The following is a 27,934-nucleotide window of genomic DNA, read 5'->3' on the forward strand; positions in this document are numbered from 1 at the left end:
AGAAAGCAGAACAGATGCTCAGCAGCCATGCTGCCTCCTATTCGGCTCTCAAGAAAGTTCTCAGGAAGAGAACAGCGGTTTCCTATCCTGCTTCTACCCAAGTGCCAAGGGAACCGCATCTATCTATCAAGGCTGCTTCCATGCCAAAAGAAAAAGAAAAGTAACCATGTGAGGTGATGATACGTTCATTAGCATGCTTGAAGTGTGTACATGTAAGAAAACATCAAGTTGTACACCTTCAACATATACGATTTTTATTTGTAAAAAAGGAGGAGGAGGAGGAGGAGATGAAGAATACTGCTGATGTATATGTCATAAAGATGATCTAGCCATACCTCACTGGATAAAGAAGGCAATGTATAGATTCATTGATTTATTTTCTCAAAAGAATTCATAATTCAGTGAACACCACATTAGACATTGAAATAAAAAAATGTAGAGGCCGGGCACGGTGGCTCACGCCTGTAATACCAGCACTTCAGGAGGCCAAGATGGGTTGATGACTTGAGGTCAGGAGTTCAAGACGAGCCTGACCAACATGGCGAAACCTGGTGTCTACTAAAAAATACAAAAATTAGCCAGGCACGATGGCACACACCTGTAATCCCAGCTACTCCAGAGGCTGAGGCAGAAGAATCGCTTGAACCCAGGAGGCAAAGTTCGCAGTAAGCCGAGATTATGCCATTGCACTCCAGCCTGGGCAACAAGGGTGAAACTTCATCCAAAAAATAAATAAATAAATAAGAAAAAAAATATATATAAGCCAATGAGGGGAAAATAAGTACAGGCTAGGAACAAGAGAGAATTTGCCTGAGAATTCCAAATGCCTTTTGTAGTGTTGCTTGTAACAAAGAACATGGCATTTTGTTTATTTATTTGATTTAATACACGGATTATTTTACAATTCAACACGCTAAAATTAAACTGAGTAGAAACACATAAAAATTGCTCTGTAGGACAAGTACAGAGTAGGCATCTATCAATATTTGTATCATAACCCACTGTAACAAATGAATGCTTTAAAAAAAGAAGAAGACTTCTTTCATATCAGTTCCCTGGCTTCTGTCTGCTCTTGATCTTCTGACCTCAGGCTAAGGTTCTCTCTACAGTTAAATCTCTTATTGTCCGTTCCTTCAGCAAAGGCTCCTGAAGATCGTGAACTCATATATGGTGCACTTCTCACAGGTGAACTTCCTGTCTTCTCTGTGGGATGAAGGCCAGGGCCGTGGAGCTGAGCAACAACGTGAATGTCATTCTCAGTTCCTTCAGAGTGTGGCAAATTAAATTGTAGTTTGGAAAGCTGGATTTTAAGGCAGGAATTGGTCTCAGAAAACCATTTAAACCAAAACCCTCATTTTAAGATGAGAAAACTGAGGCACAGAGAATGGAGATGACCTGCCCAGGTTCAGACCATCAATGAGTAGCAGAAACAGATTTTAGGACCCAAATTTCCTGACTCTTCTTCTTTCACATATCCCATAATTATTAAAATGAATGAAGTCCTCCAAACATTCTCCTTAAAAACAAGCAAAGCGCAAGAAAGAATAATGGAGTGGAGGGTCCAAACCCAAAGGCCCCAAATTCTTAGATTCTTCAGCATCGCTGAGCTGATTGTCAGGGCCCCTGTTCTGTCTCTGGTTTCCAGAGACAGGGAGAGTTCCTTTCACAGCTCCTCATGAAAGGTAAAGAAAATCCTCAACCCCTCAAGTCCCCCATTATAGATTCTTGGGTTCCCACCCATGCTCTCCCTTTTCCCACCCACATCGCCCCTTGTCAAAATCCCACACAGACTTTAAAACCAGCCTAAATGCTCTCCCTTTCAGGAATCCTTTCTTGATTCCTTTTCCCAACATGTCCTCCAAATATAAATTATCTTTTCTTTTGTGAATGCCCAGGGCACATTTCTGACCTTTCTCATGATGCTTATAACTCTCTTTCTTACAGTATAACTATTTATTAATGTTTAACATGTCTCTCCCATCAGTCCTTGAGGAAAGAGGCCATTCAGCCAAATTCATGTTTTGGGGGTTTTGTTTGTTTTGAGAATGGAGCGCCCAGGCTGGAGTGCAATGGCACGATCTCGGCTCACTGCAACCTCCACCTCCCAGGTTCAAACAATTCTTCTCCTGTCTCAGTCTCCCGAGTAGCTGGAATTACAGGTGCCAGCCACCACACCCAACTAATTTTTGTATTTTGGGTAGAGATGGGGTTTGGCCATGTTGGCCAGGCTGGTCTCGAACTCCTGACCTCAAGTGATCCACTCACCTCAGCCTCCCAAAGTGCTGGAATTACAGGCGTTAGCACCATGCCTGACCAGTGTTCAGTCAACTTTGGATCTCTCCACAGTTTCTTGAATAGATTAGGTGATCAGTAAAAGTTCGTTGCATTGAATTGGTATAGGAAGTAACCTTCACCTTTCTATTGTAAATTCAGCCTACTTCTGCAGTAGAGATGGAAGATGGCTATGACCCATGGCTTCAGAGTCCATATCCTCACCCTATTTCTTCCCCTTCCCTCCAGAGGAAAAAAAAAATACAGCTAGTGACTCCAAATTGGGCCCTTTATTTAAGACAGAGGTGAAATCTGCGCTGTAGTGAAAGTGTCATCGGGGACACTAAGCAAGGGTCTAGAGCTCAGTGCACCACTCAGGCATTCCTGGAAAATAGTCCCCAAGAGTTCAGTGGTGTCACTACAGGGCCCAAGGCTTAGAGTCAGATAAGCTTTAGAGGAACAGAAAGAAGCAAACTGAGGTAGCATTAGGGAAGAGGCATTCCAGGAGTGTGGACCGGGCAGGACTGGCAAGGACAGCAGACACTCACAACTTCTCACAAAGCCACTGTTCCAGGTTATCAGCACAGAGGGCTTTATGGGCCAACCTGATAATGAAGAAGGGGACAAGGTGAGTTAGCTGACTGGATCTTGGCTTGAATTTCCACCTAGATTTATTCCCAGGAGGGCTGAAGTGGAAGAGTGTGGATGAGAATTATAGAGAGACACTCCTGGCCGGATGGCAAGGGACACAAGCCATCAAGTGGAATACAGTCCATAAAAAATAATCCAAGAAAATTGTTGGGTTAGAAAAGATATGCAGTGATACCAACAGCTTACTTTAGGGTATAGAACTAAACAAGTGGAATAAGATGTCCAAGTCTAGGTGAAAGGAGACCTGGGTCTGAGCCCTCCATCAGGCAACCCCTTTGTAGGAAAATTACTACCAAGGAGTGGAGTCAGGGAGACTTAAACATGGAAACCTGAGTCTCTAGGTAAGTTTTGTTTTGGAGACTATATTCTAGATTAAATGACCAGGAGATAGAGTGAGAGAAGAGTGGTGCTGTGCTACTGGGGTAAGGGGAAGGAAGATGGGAAACAGCAAATAGAATAATGATTCACCAGTAGTCAATTCCTTTAATGTCCAGGATCTTCTTGGCACACATTATGTCATCAGTAATGTCATCATCCAGGAACTCTAGCAGGAGTTACAGGGAAAGGAATGAGAGAGCTGAGAAGTATTACCCAGAAAGGCAATGAGTTCATCTAATCCCTGGATCCAGTAGGTTCTCTAAACTCAAGGCTTGTGCCTGTTGTCTTTCTATATGAAAGGACCAATATGGTAATGTCTAACCCTGGGTAAGGGACTTCCTTAATTTCCCTAGAATATCTCTGGAGGAATCATCAGCTTCATCTACTGACTTATCCTGAAAATGCAGAGAATCATACTCCAAGACTCTCAGACAGCTCAGATTGTCTACCCGCAAACCTCAGAGAACTGTCTGGGGATTCGGTGACCACGAAAAATCCAGATTACTTACTTCTTGCTTCTTCCTCAGTACTGCCAATTTAAGTCCCACAATTTTTGTAGAGCCCAGGCAAGGCAATGAAGCCTGAGGTCTGCTTGACACTAAAAAGGAGATTATCCCAGGGGCAGGCCTCAGAAAAACAGAGAAACAGGGTTATAGGGGTTACTCACTGTCACAGGAGATGTCACAGATATTCCTTGACTGAGGGATCTGGTTGCTCTTACACCAGTGCTTATTATTGATCTGGAAGAGTCCATATTCCGTGCTGCCCTTGTTTTCACCTATGGCTTGTGTATCATAACCACTGGTGTGAAACACGGTACAGATGACTGAGGGAAAGATGAGAAAGAGATATCACAGAGATGTCCATGACCCGCATAAAGGAGGAACTGTCGTTCTCGGACATAAAAATGCTTTCCAGTCAATCTCCAAAGATGGCAAAGCTCAGAGTACCTTGATGAGATGAGACGGAGAGTTCAAAAAAAAAAAAAAAAAAATCAGACAATAAGAGAAAGAAAGGATAGGAAAATAAAAGGGCCTGGGTGAGAAGGCTCAAGCCTGTAATTCCAGCACTTAGGGAGGCTGAGGAAGGCAGATCACCTGAGGTCAGAAGTTTGAGACCAGCCTGGCTAACACGGTGAAACCCCGTCTCTATGAAAAATACAAAATTAGCCAGGCATGATAGTAGTGGGCGTCTGTAATTCCAGCTACTCAGGAGGCTGAGGCAGGAGAATCACTAGAACCCTGGAGGTGGAGGTTGCATGAGCTGAGATTACACCACTGCACTTCAGCCTGGCAACAAGAGAGAAACTCCATCTCAAAAATAATAATAATAATAATAATCACAAATAAATACATGAAATAAAAGAGCATGCAAATGAGCAGAAAAGATGATTCAATAATTAAGTGAAAGTGGAGGAAGGAGGGGATGGAGGAGAGAAACACACGAGGAACGGATGAAATGAGGGAGCAGGGAACTCACATTCAGGCAAAGAGATGCCTCTATAACCATCCAAGGCTTTCAGCTCCTGGGACAGCTCACATTTTGTAAATTGCTTGGCAGGGATGGCAGGGAACAGGATGCCCACCAGGAGCAGAGGGACAAAGGACATCATTTTGGCTGCCCCCAAGAACCTGAAATGGAAGCATCCCTCAGCTTCGCCTCTTTATATTCACGCAGAAAGCCTCAGGGGCTCTGGAACCAAGCCCTGCATCTAGGAAGAGAATGAAAAGAGACTGAGCATGCCAAGACAGAAACGCTGAGCCTGCCAGCTTCCTTCCGCAATTCACCTTACTTTTCCTTTTCCTCCCCAGTATCTAGTCCATACCAGGTATTGTTCTCTGTCCAGAAAGAGTTCAGAGCATGATCCTGCTTCCCATTTGGCTTTGTTTATCCCTTTGTTTCCTGTAAGGTTGGTTCTAGGAAGCACTGTCTCTGGTTAATTTGGGAACAAAGGAGTGCCCGGGGGGCTATTAAAGTGAGGCAATCAGAAAATACAATCAAGTTCTACGGCCAGCTTCCCCCTCCCCACTAGAGACATACAGAATGTGGAGAGGGGGTGTATGCCATCACATGCCACAGTTCCAGGATCAAACCTGGCACTTGTCCAGCCAACTCAGCCACGTAACAAAGCCCAGAATGAGTTCCTTGATATGGTAGCTCACCACTGAAAAATCAGAAATAGGGATAGAATATGGGAACGGAGACTGTAGCAATCAGATATAACTTGGATCCTAAGACTTCCTACTTAAGGAAAATGCGTAATTGAAAAGCTTGTATGAAAGCATCTAGGCCAGGCACAGTGGCTCACATCTGTAATCCCCGCACTTTGGTAGGCCAAGGCTGGTGAATCACTTGAGCCCAAGAGTTCGAGACCAGCCTAGGCAACATGGTAAAACCCCATCTCTACCAAAAAATAATACAAAAATTAGCTGCGCATGGTGGCATGTGCCTGTAGTCCCAGCTACTTGAGGAGTTGAGGCAGGAAAACCACTTGAGCACAGAAGGTCAAGGCTGCAGTGAGCCACATTCACTCCACTTCACTCCATCAATCCCTGGAGACAAAATGAGACCTGTTATTTAAAAAAAAAAAGAAAAAGAATCTATCTGTCCTACTAGCTATTATCAGATTCCCCACACCTAACCACTCCTATCATAAATAATCAAATACTACATTGGCATTAATTAAGACATTACAAAACTCCCAGATGAATAACTTGTAACAGATTTATTTGTAGAAGAACTTGACAACCTCAGAGTTGGCCACAGAAAGTGGCAAAGACCCAAGCCAGTGGAAAGATTGGACTTTAAGCACTTTAAGGCTGAACAAGAATATGTCTGAGATCTCTATAAGGTCAGTGGCCCTGAGCAAGTAGAATTGTGGGTACTAGTTCTGAATAGTTCCTTTATGTCATGACGACAAGTAGCTGTTAGCTCCTTCACATCACCACCATTCATCTTCCTTATCTTCATCTCTAAGCCTGATTTCTTCTTTTTTTTTTTTTTTTTTTTTTTTTTTTGGAGACTATGTCTCACTGTTGCCCAGGCTGAAATGCAGTGGCACAAATCTTGGTTCACTGCTACATCGGCTGTAACAGGACAAGCCGCAAGCGAAACAAATCTCCAGGACACCAGATTTGAAGAAGGAAGTGGCTTTATTTGGCTGGGAGTATCAACAGACTTGAGTTTCAAGAACCGAGCTCCCCAACAAAGAAAATCCTAGCCCTTTTAAAGGCTTACAGTCCTAGAAAGTACATGTGAGAGGGTCATGATGGATAAGTAGATTGAGCAAGAACAATGCTTTCCAGAGGGTGTTTCTCCATATTACACCGTGTTCTATAGATAGGAGTGCAATTAAGGGTGGGGGGTTTAATCTTTAACCTCCTGGCCAGGTCAGTAGCACCAGCTGACCTTGCCACTGACCTCATCGCTGCTATGTCTCAACTTTTACTTCCTCCTCCTTTGAGACAAGAGACAGGAAAGAGGGATCTCTTCTCTTATTTCCTCCCTTTGAGAACCTCACTTACTTACTAGTGGGAATTCTCATCCTGACCTTCACATTCTAGGTCGTTCTGTGAGACCGGTCGATAGTGATTCAAGTAGTATACTTGCAATGAAGTCTTCTGGTGAACTACAGTGGTAACAAACCGTCTAATCATTTAGAGAAGCAAGGGTAGCAAGCAGGGGAGTAGTAAGCAAGTACTGTTATCAATAGTACACCTATGATGAGGGTGTGCTATTTTAAATCTTGCTAAAGCTGGGAACCATTTCCCAAATATAGATTCTGGATCAGACCCATGCCAAACCTGCAGAGGCACGCGTGCCAGTTTTGATGCATCTCTTGCGATGTTTTCAACTACCTGACCCTGCTTGTCTATATGCAGACAGTAGTTTGTCAGATTGAACTTTCCACAAACCATTCCTTCAGCTACCAGCACTACCCAAATGAGAAATGCCATCTATCAGAACAGATGACCTCTTCTCATTTGGGTCTCTTGCCGGGCTAAAAGAGTCAAGGCTTTGCCAGTTTCGTTAGTGATTATTTCTAAGACAACCTGCAATTGGATGATCCAATTAAGTATGTAAATGGGGGTCCGATAGCCCCAGGAGTCATCTTGTGCCCATGTGGCAGGCCCATAGTACTGTTGATTCTTTCAGGGGGCCACTCGTCATCCTTCTAATTACCTATGGCCAGGCTCCTCATTTCTTGGGAAGCCTCTATGCAGGGTAGCCTAATAATTCACCTGTCTTCACCAGCAACAGGAAGAAGGATGTCTTAATGGTGCCAATGACGCAGCTGCCTGTACATCTGTCAGGTAACTTGGCATAGGCTCTATGCCCACATATCCAGTACAGTCTAGCAGGAGCCATCCAATCTCGACAGAATTCAGGATGGGCCCTTGCAGCTTGCAACTTGGGGAATTTCTGGAGTGGGTTCTTTTCGGTGTGGTTTGAACCCCACCAGGTAACTGCTCTTGCCGTCTCAGTGTACAGCCTTTGTCCTAGACAACCAAGTTTTCCTACAGGGACGGTGACGTCATTCCCTTCTCTAGCCAAGCAGTACTGTCCAATGATTGAGGTCTTTAGGACCCAGAAGTTGTCAGTCTGGATGCTCTGAACTGGGTTATGTTAGGAGCAGGATCGGAAGGCACCAGCTCTCCGGCCTCCCAGGGCCATCGGTCTCCTATGGTAGTTCCCCCACATATATAACAAGAGGTGACATTAAGAGAATGGGCTACATTTTCAACTGCTTGAAGGAACAAATTCTTTGTCTTATTCAGGAGTTCTGGTACTGGCTCTCCTAACTCATCATAAAAAGTTTGGTATACTGGTTTGGTGAGGCACCTTGGACTTCCCCTTGAATTAGAATCTCAGCCTGTGGGTTGAGTCCAGTCTCATCAATCCCTAAGGTAACCTGCTTCCCTGTTTTCCAACAGGGGTTTAAGGGATTAGTAATTATTAGTCCTAATGGATTACAGTGTCCAGGAGGGATTATTTCTCTCCCTTCCAAAGAAGGACGGGGTCATTCTCATTCTTTTCCAAGAAACTATACATGAGCAGTAGGTACCTTCCTGACACCAGTACATTTCTTGGCAGATATTTGTTTTCACACCATCGAAGTTCAGGGTGATTTGCTTGGGAATTCCTTTTTCCTCTGTCCTAGCTATTACCTTGTTTGGGTCACCCCAAAAGCCTGTCCTGAGCCTTATTTCAAAAACAGTAGACATTGGGGGGGGCAAGTTCAAAGGGGTCATAGCAGACAGTAGGCTACCCATCCCTGAACTATACACCTTGTACATGCCATTATACAAACAAGTCCACTTTTGAGTTCCTGTATATCCATAATAGCTATAGGACAAGAGAATTGCAGTGACCTTCTGTCCTATCTCAGTAACTTGATGTATACACTGAAAACAGTCCTCAAAGTCACTTAAAGTCCTTATTGCATCAGTCCAAATTAGAAAGAGAATGAGTCCCATGATGAATTTCCCCGTGCTTCCTGTGTAGACCAGCCAGCTTCCAGGGTGTGGCTGACGCAAGGCTTGCCGTCTTCCACAGGATCACTTTACAGGCGTTGTCCGGATCCAATTCCACCTCCCAAGTCTCAGCTGCTGCAACTTTTATGTGGCTGTGGTGGAGCCAAGCTGGGATTCTTTCCACCTTCATAGCTGTGGGAGTGGGCAGGATTATGGTCTGGGGTCCTTTCCACCATGGCTTCAGGGGGGCTACATTCCAGTCCTTAATCCGTACGTGATCACCTGGCGAGAAAGGGTGAACTGGGGAGAATAAGCTTACTGGGCATCTTTCATTAACCCAAGCTGAAATGGTTTGGGTAATTTTCCCTAAAGCCTGTAGCTATTGCTACAGTTCCATCTTACCTAATTCTCTAGGAGTCCCTGAGAGTCCCTGTAGTATGGGAGGGGGTCTATGGTACAGTATCTCATAAGCGAAATATCCTGTCTTCTTGAAGGGGTGCATCTAATCTTAAACAATATCATGGGGAGTGCCCATATCCACTTTAATCCTGTTTCTTGACACACTTTCCTGAAGCCATTTTTGATAGTCCAATTCATACGCTTCACCTTTCCAGAACTCTGTGGTCAGTAGGCAGTGTGCCACTTCCAGGTGATCCCCAACACTTTTGCTGTCTTCTAAACCAATCTGCCACAAACAAACACTAGCCAATGCACAATAGCTGTCCATACCTAGGGATGAAATCTTGGAGAAGCACATGAGTTACTTCACAGGCTTTCTCGGTTCATGTTGGATAAGCCTCTACCCACCCAGAATATGTACACATGAGAACTAGTAAATACTTGTTACCTCCACACTTGGGCATTTCCGTGAAGTCTACTTGAAGATCGTCAAAAGGGGCTGCTCCGTAAGCTCGTATACCAAGTGGTATACTAAGCAGGACGGTGGGACCTTGCCTACCATTGTATTTTCAGCAAGTGATGCACCACTACGCTACTGTTTTGGCCAGAGCTGATAGATGTGAGATGTAGAAACAGCAGCCTAGCAACTTTTCAAGTGATTCTTGGCCTAAGCAGGTGGTTCCATGTAGCTGTTGCACAGCTATTCTTCTGTCCAGTGACTGGTTCCATCCCTCTTTTATTGCCTGCCCTCCTTCTGCCTGGAAAAAAGTCATTCTCTTCCTTAGAATAAGTAGGCACCAAGTCAGGTGACTGAGGGAGTAAGGGGGCTATAACTGCAAGATTACTACTACCCACATATAAACCAAAACAAGTCCAGGATACTGAAACCAGTTACAGAGAAACAAAATCAAATCCAGAGTGCCGAGACTGGCACACTGTAGGGGATCAGGCCACGCTTCCACCCAGAGCGGGTGGGCAAGTTCCCAAGACCGGTCCTGACATCCAGACTCCCAACGCCAGTTCTTTTCCAGTGTTCAGACTCTGTGTGGATCCCCTGCAGTGGCCTGCCTCACTCTGCTCTGACAAGGCATTCCACCAAGGCCAATGCCTACCAGGGAGCACTCTCAGGACCCATGTCACCTAAGCGGGCTGGAGTTCCCTGCAGGGATGCTTCAAAGGGCAGCATTAAATTGCCTAAGAGGTTGTGTCCACTGACCACAAGGCTTATTGTTTCCCACTCAGGGAAGCAAGAAATGTAGCAGGACAAGCTGCAGATGAAACCTCCCAGACATCAGATTTAAAGAAGGAAGTGGCTTTATTCGGCTGGGATCATCGGCAGACTTGTGTCTCAAGAACCGAGCTCCCCGACAAAGAAAATCCTAGCCCCTTCAAGGGCTTACAGTTCTAGGAAGTACATCTGAGAGGGTCGTGATTGATGAAGTAGGCACGGGATACGTGACCAGTGGGGGTTTGAGCAAGACTGAGAGAGAACAATGCTTTCTGGAGGGCGTTTCTCCATATGAAGCCTGCAATCTATAGATAGGAGTGCAATTAAAAGTGGGGGGTTTAATCTTTAACCTCCAGGCCAGTTCAGCAGCATCAGCTGACTTGGCCACTGACCTCATGCCTGCTATGTCTCAACTTTTACTTCCTCCTCCTTTGAGACAAGACACAGGAAAGAGGGGTCTCTTCCCTCACTGCCTCGAATGATTCTCCTGCCTCAGCCTTCCAAGTAGCTAGGACTAGAGGCACGTGTTACCATGCCCTGCTAATTTTTTGTATTTTAATAGAGACAGTTTCTCCATGTTAGCCAGGCTGGTCGCAAACTTCTGAGCTCAGGCAATCTGCCTGCCTCAGCCTCCCAAAGTGCTAGGATTACAGACATGAGCCACTGTGCCCAGCAACCTGATTTCTTATGTTTCAGGGACCATTTATCTCAACCAGTCTATTTAAGACTTACAAATTGAAGGTCTTCCATATCATTATTTCCTACATGTGTTCAGAGTCAGGGAAAAGTCCTCTCAGTTTAATTCTGTCTCCTGTACCATGGATAACCAGTATATGAAGTGGGATGAGTGCAAGTAGGTTGGAGGATCTCAGTGTGCCAAGAGAGATGAGCAGAAAGTCCTGATAGCAAGAGACACATGTTCAGAAACACAGCAAAAGTGGAGCCACTGCATTTCTCCGCATTCCACTCAGAGGCACTGCAAGGGTACACAACAGGAATGGGAATTCTATCGTAAGCTTTGTTGAGAATATGGCTGAGGGTAACCTTGAACCGTGTGGGAGAGGGACAGATAAGAAAAGCTACTCCTGAGGACTGGTGCTCTCAATAGTGGAGTCTTGTGTAAAATGCCTCCTGCCCTGGGCTACGGACTAGGTATCTATGATGGAGTAAAATGGTGGGCCAGGGTCTCAAGAATCACAGGTGTTTTCTACACTTTCAGCCAAGTCAAGACTTAAGGCAGCTGCTTGCTTGCCTGTAATTTGATTATATCATGGCCCTTCCCCATAAGCAATAAAAATCAGCATACAGGTCAGGAATCACAAATAGGTGCAGAAAAGAAAACAAACATGCCTCTGGCAAAAGGCACCATTTTTCCTTAGAAATAAAATAGGATACCTGGGGGTCATCAGAAAAAAACAGGATAGAAAGTGTCTAATGGGAACAAATGCAAACATCCAGAGAAAGATGCAGCCTCTTGGAGATGCTCCAAAGGAGAACAATATACCGAGATGTAGATCACCACCTGCAGAGCTGCAGACCTTGACTTAACGGCGGATGAATAAATGCAGACTCACACCTATTTCAGTGTCTCAAGTGGGCTAGGGATGGTCGTCAGCTGCTTTCAGAGATCGACTGCTGCCAATCAACCAAGAACCCCTGTTCCATCCTCACATTTATTCAGTAAAGATTTCCTAACAGAGGTTCTAAGTCAACACACTTGTGGATAATTAACATGGTTAAAAGGGTGGTTTTACAAATGATAAACGCTTTAGGGCTGGGCACGGTGGCTCATACCTATAATCCCAACACTTTGGGAGGCCAAGGTGGACAGATCATCTGAGGTCAGGAATTCAAGACCAGCCTGGTGAGCATGGTAAAACCCTATCTCTACAAAAATGCAAAAATTAGCTGAACATGATGGCAGGTGCCTGTAATCCCAGCTATACAGAGGCTGGGGTGGAAGAATCACTTGAACCTGGAAGGCAGATGTTGCAGTGAGCCGAGATAGTGCCATTGCACTCCAGCCTGGGTAAAGGAGCGAGACTCCATCCCAAAAATAAAAAAAATAGGCCAGGCGTGGTGGCTCAAGCCTGTAATCCCAGCACTTTGGGAGGCCGAGGCGGGTGGATCACGAGGTCAAGAGATCGAGACCATCCTGGTCAACATGGTGAAACCCCGTCTCTACTAAAAATACAAAAAATTAGCTGGGCATAGTGGCGTGTGCCTGTAATCCCAGCTACTCAGGAGGCTGAGGCAGGAGAATTGCCTGAACCCAGGAGGCGGAGGTTGCAGTGAGCCGAGATCGCGCCATTGCACTCCAGCCTGGGTAACAAGAGCAAAACTCCATCTCAAATAAATAAATAAATAAATAAATAAATAAAATAAAATAAATAAAAAATAAAAGCTTTAGGTTCTGGGGCCCAGAGTACACACTATTAATGGATAATTTCCCTTTGATTCCCCCCCACCTCCCCCGAGGGATATCCAGCACAAAGTTTACATCAGTAAACAGAGTAGAGACAAAGGGACGTGGGGTAAACAGACTTAACAGAGAAGGCCTCTTATTGTCTCTATCTTTTCCCTAATAAGTCAGCTGCATTCAGCCTGTCCCAATAAAACCTTTTGGACTTCCGAAAGGTTTGAGACTATAATCTATAAGTTTCCTTAGTGTTTCCCTAATATTCTGCTAGCCACTCCAAGTGAATTCCAACAATACACAATGATCACAGAACTGAAAGAAGAATTATGTGGAAAGACGTCAGCATAGCTCCTGGAAGAAAGCTCCTGCCCTAATCTACCTGTCCAGGAAGAAAGCTCCTGCCAAAATCTCCCTTTCCAGAGAGGTTTACTCAGGGTGCTCCGCATGGAGGCCAAGAGCTGAATCAAGATGGCAAAGAAGCATTTACAATACACTTACCTGGATTTTGTTAGAAATAGACTAGAAAGTTATGTGCATTTGCTTAGCTGCTGTGGGAAAAATCCAGGATTTTAAAACCAGGAATCATCTTTTTGGAGATAGACAAAATAAAAATATTATTTCTAAAAATAAAAATTTTATTTCTAAAAATAAATTTCTTTATTTATAAAGTAAAAATTGCAGACCGGGCATGGTGACTCATGCCTGTATTCCCAGCACTTTGGGAAGCTGAGGCAGGCGGATCTCTTGAAGTCAGGAGTTTGAGACCAGTCTGGCCAACATGGCGAAACCCGAACTCTACTAAAAATACAAACATTAGCCGAGTGTGGTGGCAGGAGTCTGTAACCCCAGCTACTCAGGAGGCTGAGGCAGGAGAATCGATTGAAACTGGGAGGTGGAAGTTGCAGTGAGCCAAGATTGCACCCCTGTACTCCAGCCTGGGCAACAGAGCAAGATGCCATCTCAAAATAATAATAATAATAATAATAATAATAAAATTAAAATGTCTTTATTTCTAAAAAGAAAGAAATTGAAAGCATCTGCTTCAAGGCAGGTTTTCCATCTGAAAATGTTGTCTGTACGTGAATTGGAGTTTCTAGACGGAGCCTAGGCCTACCATTTAGAGGGAACACCCTGAGGGTCATAGTAATAATGGCCATTACTTCTTATAGTTAATATCCTCCCCTTGTGGGTGTGGTGGCTCATGCCCATACTCCCAACATTTTGGGAGGCTGAAGCAGGAGGATTACTTGAGACCAAGAGCTGAAGACCAGCATGGACAACATAGCAAGACTCTGTCACTACAAAAAATTTTAAAATTAGCCAGGCATAGTGGCACATGCCTATAGTCCTAGCTGCTTGGGAGGCTGAGGTGGGATTATTGCTTGAGCCCAGGAGTTCAAGAATGCAGTGGGCTTTGATTGTGCCACTCCCTCCAGCCTGGGCAATAAAGCAAGGCCCTGTCTGTATTTTAAAATATATTTATATCCTCATCTTGTTCTACTTTCTCTCATAATTCAGGAAAATTATCACTAGGTAGACAATGATGCTAAGTCTTGGACTTGAAACCCAAATTTTATTAAATGTTTAACCAAATTAGAGAGTTAAAGCAATTAAGATTTATACAGGGAGTAATTTTTATTGACATTTTTCTTTTCAGCTGCTTCTTCAAAAGTCTTTACCAAGTCACTTAGCATTATAAATTCACATCTTATATCCCACACCAAAGGCCTACTCTCAATTTATATGAGCTTATTTTGGATTGCTATATTTGCATTACTATTGCTAGCATTGCTTTTATACTTAAATGAACTATTGATTCATTTGTGTGAATTGGGGATAGTATCAACCAAAAAATGCAAGCATGGAAATATACATTATAACACACAAATGATTTGAAAAGATACTAAAGTAAATTTTACCTTTTTAACTATTAGCTAAAACAAACTGATACACATTTAATTACCAAGAAGCTAACAAAATTTCTCTGCAAATCTTAATTGATTTTTCATTTTTAATTTATAAAATGTTTCTTTTTCAGTAAACTAATCTTTACGTAATTTTACATCAACACCTTTGATAGAATCTTACATCCTATTTTTTGTTAACCTGGTTGTTTTTCCTTTCCTTTTAGGAATGGCTTCCCGTTCTTTCTCCTCATTCTTTTTCTGCCAAACATCATCCTGACAACTCATATTAACAGTCTATCATCCCATTCCCCATAGTGGGTTTATTTCACATTGCATGTCTGTATCAAAACATCTTATGTACTCCATAAATATATACAGCTATGCTGTACCCACCAAAATTTAAAAAACAAAACAGGGAAAAAATTTACCATATATCAGTCCATAGTTTTATCAATTACCATATTTATAAAAACACATGTTTTGCTGTCATTTAAAATTTTTAATCCATCTGCAATTCTTTCTGGGTTCTGTCTTCTCTTCAACTTGTCATAATTTTCGATTCTGACACAAATACCTTACTGATTTCAGTGCAGCAGCTTTTTGCTATGTTCTGCTGTCTGATATAACAAGTCTTCCTTGCTATCCTCTTTTTAAAAGAAGATTAATTGAACTTTTTATTTTCAAAAGTAATTTAAGGCTGCGTGTGGTGGCTCACAGCTGTAATCCTGGCACTTTGGGAGGCTGAGGCAGGTGGATCACTTGAGGTTAGGAGTTTGAGGCCAAGTTGACCAATATGGAGAAACCCTGTCTCCACTAAAAATACAGAAATTAGCCAGGCATGGTGGTGGGCACCTGCAATTCCAGCTACTTGGGAGGCTGAGGCAGGAGAATCGCTTGAACCCAGAAATGAAACCAACTAAATATGCTTAACTTACGCCACAATTAAAGGAACATCAACCCTCCCATATGAGAAAGAATCAGAGCAAGAACCCTAGCAATTCAAAAAGCCAGAACATCTCCTTACCTCCAAATGAGTCCACTAACTCCCCAGCAATGGTTCTTAAGCTGTCTGAAATAACTGAAATGACAAAAATAAAAACATAGAATTCAGAATCTGGATGGCAAGGAAGCTCATCAAGATTCAGGAGAAAGTTGAAACCCAATTCAAGGAATCCAATAAAGCAATCCAAGAGATAAAAATGAAATCACCATTTTAAGAAAGGATCACACTGAACTTCTAGCGCTGAAAAACTCACTACGATAATTTTATAACATAATCAAAAGTAATAACAGCAGAATAGACCAAGCTGGAGAAAGAATTTTAGATCTCAAAGGCCAGTTATTTGAATCAACTAAGTCAGGCAAAAATAAAGAAAAAAGAATTAAGAAAAATGACCAAAACCTCTGAGAAATATGGGATTATGTAAAGAGAACAAGTCTATGACTCATTGGCATTCCTGAGAGAGGAGAGAGAATAAGCAACTTGGAAAGCATATTTGAGGATACAGTCCATGAACATTTCCCTAATCTTGATAGAGAAATTGATGTGTAAGCCCAAGAAACACAGAGAACCCCAAATAGACACTATAAAAAATGACAATCCTCAAGGTACATACTCATCAGATTCACCAAGGTCAACATGGAAAAAAAAATCTTAATGGCAGCTAGAGAGAAGTGTCAAGTCACATACAGAGGGAATCCCATCGGACTAACAGCAGACTTCTCAGTAGAAACCTTACATGCCAGAAGAGAATGGGGGCCTATTTTCAGCATTGTTAAAGAAAAGAAATTCCAACCAAGATTTCACATCTCACCAAACTGAACTTCATACATGAAGGAAAAATAAAATCCTTCTCAGATGCTGAGAATATTTGTTTCAACTAGAGCAACCATATAAGAAGACCTTAAGGGAGTGCTAAACATGGAATCAAAAGAATGACACCTGCTGCCACAGAAACACTCCTAAGCACATAGTCCACAGGCACTATAGAGCAACTACATGATCAAGTCCACATAACAACCAGCGAACACAATGGCAAGATCAAAATCACACACATCAATTCTAACCTTGAATGTAAATGAGTTAATTCCCCACTTAAAAGACAGAGTAGCAAGCTGGATAAAAAGACAAGATCCCATTATCTATTGTCTTCAAAAGAGTCATCTCACACGTAATGACACTCACGGGCTCAAAGTAAAGGGATGGAGAAAGATATTCCATGCAAACAGAAAACAAAAAAGAGCAGGAGCTGCTATTTTTAGATCAAATAAAACAGACTTTAAACCAATAAAAATTAAGAAAAACAATGAAGGGCATTACATAATGATGAAGGATACAATCCAACAAAAAGACTTAACAATCTTAAATATATATGCACCCAACATTGGAACACCCAGGTTCATAAAACAAGTTCTTGGACTACAAGAAGACTTAGAAAACAACACAATAATAGTGAAAGACTTCAACACCCCACTAACAGTGTTAGATCATCAAGACAAAAAACTAACAAAGAAACTCTGAAATTAAACTTGACACTTGACCAACTGGACATAATAAGCCCCTACAGAATATGCCAGTCAACAACCACAGAATATACATTCTTTTCATCTGCATATGGAACATATTCTAATATTGGCCATATGCTTGGTCATAAAACAAATCTCAATAAATTCAAAAAAATGAAGTCATATCAAGCACACTCTTGGACCACAGTGCAGTAAAAATAGAAATCATTGGCTGGACTCACACCTATAATCCCAGCACTTTGGGAGGCCAAGGCAGGCAGATCATCTAAGGTTGAGAGTTCAAGACCAGTTAGCCATCATGGTAAAACCCCCTCTCTACTAAAAATAAAAAATTTAGCTGGGTTTAATGGCACAGGCCTGTAATCCCAGCTACTTGGGAGGCTGAGGCATGAGAATCTCATAAACCTGGGAAGTGGAAGTTGTAGTGAGCCAAGATCATGCCACTGCACTCCAGTCTGAGTAACAGAGTGAGACTCTGTCTCAAAAAAAAGAAAAGGAAAAAAAAGAAATCATCAAGATTTCTCAAAACTATGCAAATAAGTGGAAATTAAACAACCTGCTCTGAATAACTCCTGAGCAAACATTAAAAGACAGAGCTCAAAAAATTTTTTTGAAATGAATGAAAATAGCTACACAATGTAACCAAAATCTCTATCACGCAGATAAAGCAGTGTTAAGAGGAAAGTTTATAGCCCTAAACACCTTCATTAAGAAGTTAGACAGTTCTCAAAATAACAATCTAACTTTCCACCTAAGGTAACTAGGAGAAAAGTACAAACCAACCCCAAAGCTAGCAGAAGAAAATAAATAACTAAAATTGAAAAGAACTTAATGGGCTGGGCCGGGCATGGTGGCTCAAGCCTGTAATCCCAGCACTTTGGGAGGCCGAGGCGGGTGGATCACGAGGTCGAGAGATCGAGACCATCCTGGTCAACATGGTGAAACCCCGTCTCTACTAAAAATATAAAAAATTAGCTGGGCATGGTGGCGCCTGCCTGTAATCCCAGCTACTGAGGAGGCTGAGGCAGGAGAATTGCCTGAACCCAGGAGGCGGAGGTTGCAGTGAGCCGAGATCGCGCCATTGCACTCCAGCCTGGGTAACAAGAGCGAAACTCCGTCTCAAAAAAAAAAAAAAAAAAAAGAACTTAATGAAATTGGGATGCAAAACTCCATACAAAAGATCAATAAAACCAAGAGTTGATTATTCAAAGAAATGAACAAGATTGACAGATCACTAGCTAGATTAACAAACAAAAATAAAAGAGAAGATATGAATAAGTATAATCAGAAATGACAAAGATGACATTTTACAACTGGTGCCACAGAAACACAAAAGATCCTCAGATAATACTATGAACAACTCTATGCACACAAATTAGAAAGTCTAGAGGAATGTATAAATTGCTGGAAACACACAATCTCCCAGAATTAAGTCAGGAAGAGACTGAAACCCTGAACAGACCAATATCAAGCTCTGAAATTGAATCAGTACTAAAAAAACCTATTAACCAAAAAATGCCCTGCACCAGATGGATTTACAGACAAATTCTACCAGCTATATAAAGAAGAACTGGTACCAATACTACTGAAACTATTTCAAAAAATCAAGGAGGAGGAAGTTCTCCCTAACTCATTCTATGAAGCCGCCATCAGCATAATACCAAAATCTGGCAGTGACACAACAAAAAAAGACAACTTTAGGCTAATATCTCTGATGAACATGATGCAAAAATTATCAACAAAACACTAGCAAACTGAATCCAGCAGCACATCAAAGAGTTAATTCACCGCAATGGTGAGTTTTAACTAAACTACATTGGTTTAGTTAAAGCCACAAGCAAGTAGGTTTTATTTCCAGGATGCAAGCTTGGTTCAACATACATAAATAAATAAATGTGATTCATTACATAAACATAATTAAAAGCAAAAACTATATGATCAACTAAACAGACACAGAAAAAGCTTTCAATAAAATCCAACATCACTTTATGATAAAAAAAAAAAAACCCTCAGCAGACTAGGCATCAAGGAACATACCCCAAAATAATAAGAGCCATCTATGACAAACCCACAACCATCACGTTGAACAAGTAGAAGCTGGAAACATTCCCCTGAGAATTGGAACGAGATGAGGATGCCTATTCTCACTAACCCTATTCAACATGGTACTGGAAGTTCTAGCCAGAGGAATTAGGCAAAAGAAAGAAATAAAATACATCCAAATTGGAAAAGAAGAAGTTACACTATCTCTCTTTGCTGATATTGAGTCTACCTTTAGAAAATCCTAAAGATTCTACCAAAAGAAGTCAAAGATCTCTGCAAGGAGACCACAAAACACTGCTGGAAGATATCAGAGACAACACAAAAAACATTCCATGCTCACTGATTGGAAGAATCAATATCATGAAAGTGACCATACTGCCCAAAGCAATTTACAGATTGAAGGCTATTCCTACCAAACTACTAACATTCAGGCCAGGCGAGGTGGTTCATGCCTGTAATCCCAACACTTTGGGAGGCCAAGGTGGGTAAATTACCTGAGGTCAGGAGTTCGAGACCAGCCTGATCAATATGATAAAACCCCGTCTCTACTGAAAATACAAAAATTAGCTGGGCATGGTGACATGCACCTGTAGTCCCAGCTCCTTGGGAGGCTGAGACAGGAGAATCGATTTAACCTGGGAGGCGGAGGTTGCAGTGAGCCAAGATCGCACCATTGCACTCCAGCATGGGCCACAGAGTGAGACTCTATCTCAGAAAAAAAAAATAATAATAAAGTAGATAAAACTACTAACATTTTTCACAGAATTAGAAGAAACTATTCTAAAATTCATATGGAAACCAAAAAGAGCCCAAATAGTCAAAACAATCCTAAGCAAAAAGAATAAAGTTGGACATCACTCTACCCAATTTTAGCCTGTACTATAAGGCTACAGCAACCAAAACAGCACCATACTGATACAAAACAAAAACAAACAAATGAAACAGAAGAGAGAACTCAGAAATACAACTGCATACCTACAACCAACTTTTCTTTAGCAAGGTTAACAAAAACAAGCCATGGAGAAAGGAGTCACTATTCAACAAATGGTAGTAAAAAGGAACAAACAAAACTGACTTTATTCTTAGATGATTGTATATATAAAATCTACAGTAATCTACAGATAACTTATTAGAATTAATAAGAAAGTTTAGCAAAGTGGCTTGATACAATAGTAGCATAATTTATTTTATTTCTACATGCCATCAATTTAAAAACAGGGTTGCCAATTACAATGTTGTCAAAATTTTTAAGTACGGCATTAAATATAACAAAAGATATATAAGACTTCTATGAAACCCTATTGAGAGATATAAAATAAGACTCAAATAATGAGATAGATAATATGCTACTGTTTTGGAAGAGTTAACATTGTAAAGATACAAATTACCCTCAAACTGATCTACAGATTCAAAAAATTATAGTTAAAATCCCAAAAGTTTTTTAATGAAATATGGCAATATACTTATAAAATTAAATAAATGCATTGGCCAAGAACATCACTAAAGAACAAGATAAGAATTCTTGCTCTATCAAATGTCAATACTTAATATAAAGAAAAATTAATTAAAACATATTAATGATACAAGTATGGACTAATAACAGGCCAATGGAATAACATAGGATAACCGGAAACATACCTACATGTATGTAGGCCCTTGATTTATGATAAAAATGACAAAGAAAAACAGTGTGGAAAGAGTAGACTTTCCAATAAATCATTCTGGAAGATACAAAAATCACATGGGAAACAAAAAGATGTAATCCCTACCTTAAAACATCCACACAAATCAATTCCAAATAGATTATAGAACTAAACAGAAAGCAAACTATAGTGTGTAGATGAGGCTGGGCACAGTGGCTCATACCTGTAGTCTCAGCATCTTGGAAAGCTGAGGCCGGTGAGTCACTTCAGCTCAGGAATTCGAGACCAGCATGGACAACATGGCAAAACCCCACATCTAGAAAAAAATAAAAAATTAGCCTGGTGTGACAGCATGCACCTGCAGTACCAGGTACTTGGGAAGCTGTCATGGGAAGATCACTTGAGCCTAGGAGGTCGAGGCTACAGCAACCAAAGATTGTGCCACTGCATGCCAGCCTGGGCAACAGAATCAGACCCTGTCTCAAAAAAAAAGAAGATTTTTTAAAAGTTTAAAGTATAGAAAGATATCTTTATTATTTCAGAATAAGCAAAGTCTTTAAAACAAGACCAAAAGAAAACATTGGCCATAAAGAAAAATAAAAATAAATTAATCTCGTTAAAATATTAATTTTTGTTTTATAAAAGAAATTTTTTCTATAAAAGGAATTTTTGTTCTATAAAAGAGAAGCAAGCCACAAAATGAAGAGGGACATTTTGTAACACATATAATGACTAAGAATTTGTATACTTTGTATCTAGAATATATAAAGAACTCATGTGAACCCTTACTGAAAGCACCATAAAAATGGCCAAAAAACTTGAACCAGAACTTTGCAAAGAAGAATCCAAATGGCAATAAAAATATGAAAGGGAATTCAACCTCATTAGTAATCAGGAAAATGTAAATTAAAACTTCAGTGTGCTACCACTATGCATCCATAAGATCAAATAAAAATTGTAAAGTCTGACAAAACATAAAGAGGACTTTCATAAACTGCCGGTAGAAGTGAAATTGGTGCAACCACTTTAGAAAACATTTTGGCAAATATGAAGATACATAAGTCCTAGGACTCAGCAATTCCACTCCCACATATACACACTAGAGAAACTCATGTATGTGTCTCAGGATAATTGTAATAAAAAAAAAAACTGCACTTGGCTGCATTGCTGATAATCCCCAAAACTATTAACAACTGTTCATTAAGAATATAATAGGGCCAGGTGCAGTGGCTCATGCCTGTAATCCCAGCAGTTTGGGAGGCCGAGGCAGGCGGATCACGAAATCAAGAGATCAAGACTACCCTGGCCAGCATGGTGAAACCTCGTCTCTACTAAAAATATAAAAATTAGCTGGGTATGGCAGAGCATGCCTATAGTCCCAGCTACTCGAGAGGCTGAGGCAGGAGAATCACTTGAAACCAGAGGTGGAGGTTGCAGTGAGCCAAGATCATGCCACTGTACTCCAGCCTAGCAAAAGAGTGAGACTCTGTCTCAAAAAAAAAAAAAAAAAAAAAAAAAAAAAAAAAAAAAAAAGAGTATAATAGATAAATTGTGGAACAAGTCCTACAATAGAATATAGCACCAAAATGAACAACATACAGCTACACAGGTCACTGGTGTATCTTAAAAACATAATATTGACTAAAATAACCCAAGCCAAAAAAGAAAGCAGCAGAAAGATTCCAGTTAAGATTAAAAGCAAGAAAAACAATTTGTGTTTTTATGGATACATAGTTAAGTGGTACCTTGTAAAGAAATGTAAGGAAGTAATGATTATCTCTAGGCATGGAGAGAGTTGCAGTCAAAAAAGCCTTTCTGGAGGTCTGGCTATACTCCATTAAGTGGCCTGAGTGTTCATTACACAGATGTGTAATTTATAACATTTCATTAAATGGCACATTAACATTTTATGCTCAATTCCATATTTGTGTTAAACTTCATAGTAAAAGATAGTAAGATAGAAAAGGAAGGAAGAAGCGGTAGGAAGAGAGTAGGAGGGTAGTTGAAAGGGAGAGAGAGAGGCAGGGACAGAGAGACTCAAAAGGTCAAGGAGCTATGTCAGGAACAAGAAGTGAACCCACAAAGAAATCTCTCATGAGGGCCGATTACAATGACCCATGCCTGTAATCCTCGCACTTTGGGAGGACAAGGCTGGTGGTCAGGAGTCTGACACCAGCCTGGCCAACATGCTGAAACCCTGTCTCTATCAAAAATACAAAGTTAACCAGGCATGGTGGCACAAGCCTGCAATCTCAGCTACTTGAGAGGCAGAGGCAGGACAATTTCTTGAACTCTGGAGGTGCAGGTTGCAGTGAGCCCAGATTGTGCTGTTGCACTCTAGCCTGGAGAACAAGAGCAAAACTCCATCTCAAAAACAAAACAAAACAAAAAAAGAAATTTCTCGTGAGGATTTTAATCTTCATGTTAAAGGCCTTCTTAAATTCTTTTTTTTTTTTTTTTTTCGAGACAAGAGTTTCCCTCTTGTTGCCCAGGCTAAAGTGCAATGGCGTGATCTTGGCTTACCGCAACCTCTGCGTCCTGGGTTCAAATGAGTCTCCTTCCTCAGGCTTCCAAGTAGCTGGGATTACAGGCATGCACCATGACGCCCAGCTAATTTTGTATTTTTAATAGAGACAGGGTTTCTCCATGTTGGTCACACTGGTCTAGAACTCCCAACCTCAGGCAATCCACCTTCCTCGGCCTCCCAAAGTGCTGGGATTACAGGCGTGAGCCATTGCGCTAGTCCCTAAAGTCTTATAAAGACCACTCAGAATGTCAGTTTTACATGTTTTTCTCTTACATTTTACCTTTTTTGATTACACTAGCTCTTTAGAAAGAATACTGGAAATACTCATCCAGTCTTACGTGGGCAGTGTTGTGCATAATACTGCCCGCTAGAGAACCCTAATACAGTTTGCTAAGGATAATGGCCTCCAGCTCCTATCTATGTTCCTGCAAAAGATATGTACTCAGCGGGGCACGGTGGTTCACGCCTATGATCCCAGCACTTTGGGAGGCCGAGGTGGGTGGATCACGAGGTCAGGAGATTGAGATCATCCTGGCTAACACAGTGAAACCCCATCTATACTAAAAATACAAAACATTAGCTGGACTGGCGGCGTGCACCTGGAGTCCCAGCTACTTGAGAGGCTGAGGCAGGAGAATCACTTGAACCTGGGAGGCAGAGGTTGCAGTGAGCCGAGATGGCACCAGTGCACTCCAGACTTGGCGACAGAGCAAGACTCCATCTCGAGAAAAAAAAGAGACATGATCTCGTTTTTTTTATGGCTGCATAGTATTCCATGGGGAATATGTACGCCATGTTCTTTATGCAGTCTAGCATTGATGGGCATTTAGGTTGATTCCATGTCTTTGCTATTCCAAATAGAGCTGCAATAAACATACATGTGCATGTGTCTTTAAAATAGAACAATTTGGTCAGGAGCGGTGGCTCACACCTGTAATCCCAGCACTTTTGGAAGCCAAAGCAGGCAGATCATGGGGTCAGGAGATCAAGACCATCCTGGCCAACATGGTGAAACCCTGTCTCTACTATAAATACAAATATTAGCCAGGCATGATGGTGTGTGCCTGTAATCCCAGGTACTCAGGAGGCTAAGGCAAGAGAATCACTTGAACCCATGAGGCAGAGGTTGTAACAAGCTGAGATAGTGCCAATGCACTCCAGCCTGGGCGACAGAACAAGACTCCATCTCAAAAAAAAAAAAAAAAAGAATGATTTGGTTGGGCACAGTGGCTCATGCCTGTAATCCCAGCACTTTGAGAGGCCAAGGCAGATAGATCACCTGAGGTCAGGAGTTTGAGACCAGCCTGACCAATATGGTGAACATGGTGAAACCATGTCTCTACTAAAACTACAAAATTGGCTAGTGGCAGTAGCTCATACCTGTAATCCCAGCACTTCTCGAGGCTGAGGCAGGTGGATCACCTGAGGTCAGGAGTTTGCAGCCATCCTGGCCAACATGGTGAAACCCTGTCTCTACTAAAAATACAAAAAAAGTCCCAGGCTTGGCTGGGCATAGTGACTCACACCTGTAATCCCAGCACCTTGGGAGCCTGAGGCAGGCAGATCACAAGGTCAGGAATTTGAGACCAGCCTGAACAAAGTGATGAAACCCCATCTCTACTAATAATACAAAAATATTAGCTGGGCGTGGTGACACGTGCCTGTAATCCCAGCTACTCAGGAGGCTGATCCAGGAGAATCACTTGAACCCGGGAGACAGAGGTTGCAGTGAGCCAAGATCATGCCACTGCATTCCAGCCTGGGCAACAGAGCAAGACTCCATCTCAAAAAAAAAAAAAAAAAAAAAAAGCTTTTTTCGCAACGGGTTTGCCGCCAGAACATAGGTGTCGTGAAAACTACCCCTAAAAGCCAAAACGGGAAAGGAAAAGACTCATATCAACATTGTCGTCATTGGACATGTAGATTCCGGCAAGTCCACCACTACTGGCCATCTAATCTACAAATGCGGGGGCATTGACAAAAGAACCATTGAAAAATTTGAAAAGGAGGCTGCTGAGATGGGAAAGGGCTCCTTCAAGTATGCCTGGGTCTTGGATAAACTAAAAGCTGAGCGTGAACGTGGTATCACCATTGATATCTCCTTGTGGAAATTCGAGACCAGCAAGTACTACGTGACTATCATTGATGCCCCAGGACACAGAGACTTCATCAAAAACATGATTACAGGGACATCTCAGGCTGACTGTGCTGTCCTGATTGTCGCTGCTGGTGTTGGTGAATTTGAAGCTGGTATCTCCAAGAACGGGCAGACCCGAGAGCATGCCCTCCTGGCTTACACACTAGGTGTGAAACAACTTATTGTTGGTGTTAACAAAATGGATTCCACTGAGCCACCCTACAGCCAGAAGAGATACGAGGAAATCGTTAAGGAAGTCAGCACTTATATTAAGAAAATTGGCTACAACCCCGACACAGTAGCATTTGTGCCAATTTCTGGTTGGAATGGTGACAACATGCTGGAGCCAAGTGCTAACATGCCTTGGTTCAAGGGTTGGAAAGTCACCCGTAAGGATGGCAATGCCAGTGGGACCACACTGCTTGAGGCACTTGACTGCATCCTACCACCAACTCGTCCAACTGATAAGCCCTTGCGCCTGCCTCTCCAGGATGTCTATAAAATTGGTGGTATTGGTACTGTTCCTGTTGGCCGAGTGGAGACTGGTGTTCTCAAACCTGGTATGGTGGTCACCTTTGCTCCAGTCAACGTTACAACTGAAGTGAAATCTGTTGAAATGCACCATGAAGCTTTGAGTGAAGCTCTTCCTGGGGACAATGTGGGCTTCAATGTCAAGAACGTGTCTGTCAAGGATGTTCGTCGTGGCAACGTTGCTGGTGACAGCAAGAATGACCCACCAATGGAAGCAGCTGGCTTCACTGCTCAGGTGATTATCCTGAACCATCCAGGCCAAATCAGTGCTGGCTATGCCCCTGTACTGGATTGCCACACAGCTCACATTGCCTGCAAGTTTGCTGAGCTGAAGGAAAAGATTGATCGCCGTTCTGGTAAAAAGCTGGAAGATGGCCCTAAATTCTTGAAGTCTGGTGATGCTGCCATTGTTGATATGGTTCCTGGCAAGCCCATGTGTGTTGAGAGCTTCTCAGATTATCCACCTCTCGGTCGCTTTGCTGTTCGTGATATGAGACAGACAGTTGCCGTGGGTGTCATCAAAGCAGTGGACAAGAAGGCTGCTGGAGCTGGCAAGGTCACCAAGTCTGCCCAGAAAGCTCAGAAGGCTAAATGAATATTATCCCTAATACCTGCCACCTCAGTCTTAATCAGTGGTGGAGGAAGAACGGTCTCAGAACTGTTTGTTTCAATTGGCCATTTAAGTTTAGTAGTAAAAGACTGGTTAATGATAACAATGCATCGTAAAACCTTCAGAAGGAAAGGAGAATGTTTTGTGGACCACTTTGGTTTTCTTTTTTGCTTGTGGCAGTTTTAAGTTATTAGTTTTTAAAATCAGTACTTTTTAATGGAAACAACTTGACCAAAAATTTGTCACAGAATTTTGAGACCCATTAAAAAAAGTTTAATGAGAAAAAAAAAAAAAATATATATATATATATATATATATATATATATATATATATATGAGGCTCATGCAATCCTCCCACCTCAGCCTCCCAATTAGCTGGGACCACTGGTGCATGCCACCGTGCCCAGCCATTTTTTTTTATTTTTATTTTTTGTAGACACAGGGTTTTACCATATTACCCAGGCTGATCTTGAACTCCTGAGTTTAATCAATCTGCCCAACTCAGCCTCCCAAAGTGCTGGGATTACAGGAATGAGCCATCATGCCTGGCCAATATTTTGATTAATATGGTTTATTAGTCTGTTCTTGCACTGCTATAAAGAAATACCTAAGACTTGATATTTGTAAAGAAAAGAGGTTTCACACAGTTTTACAAACTTCACAGTTCCAGTTCCACAGACTTCACAGTTCCACAGGAAGCATAATGCTGGCATCTGCTCAGCTTCTGGGGTAGCCTCAGGAAACCTACAAACATGGTGGAAGGCAAAGGGGGAGCAAGCACTTCACCTGGCCAGAGCAGGAATAGAAAGAGGACGGAGGTGTGGCATGCTTTTAAATGACCAGATATCACAAGAATTCACTCACTATGACAACACCAAGGGGGATAGTGTTAAACCATGAGAAACCACCCCCATGATCCAATGGCCTCCCACTAGGCCCCACCAGCAACACTGAGGATTACAATTCAACATGAGATTTGGTGGGGACACCAACCAAACCATATAATTCTGTCCCTGGTCCCTCCAAGTCTCACGTCTTTCTCATGTTGTAAAATACAGTCATCCCTTCTCAACAGTCCCGTCTTACCTCCTTCCAGCATTAACACAAAAGTCCAAAGTCCAAAGTCTCATCTGAGACAAGGTAAGTCCCTTCCACCTATAAGACTGTAAAATAAAAAATAAGTTAGTTAC

General features: G+C 42.0%; 2 protein-coding genes and 1 pseudogene across 4 annotated transcripts in view; 1 reads left to right on the top strand and 2 right to left on the bottom strand.

The window, feature by feature from the left end:
* Nucleotides 1–349: 349 nt before the first annotated feature.
* LALBA (lactalbumin alpha) lies at nucleotides 350–27,899 on the bottom strand. Its single transcript, XM_074402582.1, has 7 exons — nucleotides 27,831–27,899; nucleotides 21,163–21,255; nucleotides 15,752–15,805; nucleotides 4,780–5,011; nucleotides 3,968–4,126; nucleotides 3,391–3,466; nucleotides 350–2,876 (listed from the first exon to the last, which is right to left on the bottom strand). Exons 4-7 carry the CDS (start codon nucleotides 4,910–4,912, stop codon nucleotides 2,816–2,818), a joined length of 429 nt encoding a protein of 142 aa, XP_074258683.1. The 5' UTR covers nucleotides 4,913–5,011; nucleotides 15,752–15,805; nucleotides 21,163–21,255; nucleotides 27,831–27,899; the 3' UTR covers nucleotides 350–2,815.
* On the top strand, nucleotides 25,279–26,850 carry LOC120365087 (elongation factor 1-alpha 1 pseudogene; annotated as a pseudogene). Its single transcript, XR_012518424.1, has one exon. The product of XR_012518424.1 is annotated as an elongation factor 1-alpha 1 pseudogene (transcript).
* Nucleotides 26,745–27,934, bottom strand: part of KANSL2 (KAT8 regulatory NSL complex subunit 2) — a 67,309-nt gene continuing 66,119 nt past the window's right edge. Inside the window, exons 14-15 of one of the 2 annotated variants that reach the window (XM_074402580.1) lie at nucleotides 27,831–27,907; nucleotides 26,745–27,488 (exon numbers count right to left, since the gene is read on the bottom strand). The gene's annotated coding sequence lies outside the window, so the exon portion shown is untranslated. Of the gene's footprint in view, nucleotides 27,908–27,934 lie in introns of both variants that reach the window. The other variant, XM_074402579.1, reaches the window with a different exon arrangement.

Source organism: Saimiri boliviensis, chromosome 7 (assembly GCF_048565385.1).
Source record: "Saimiri boliviensis isolate mSaiBol1 chromosome 7, mSaiBol1.pri, whole genome shotgun sequence".
Classification (NCBI taxonomy): Eukaryota; Metazoa; Chordata; class Mammalia; order Primates; family Cebidae; genus Saimiri; species Saimiri boliviensis.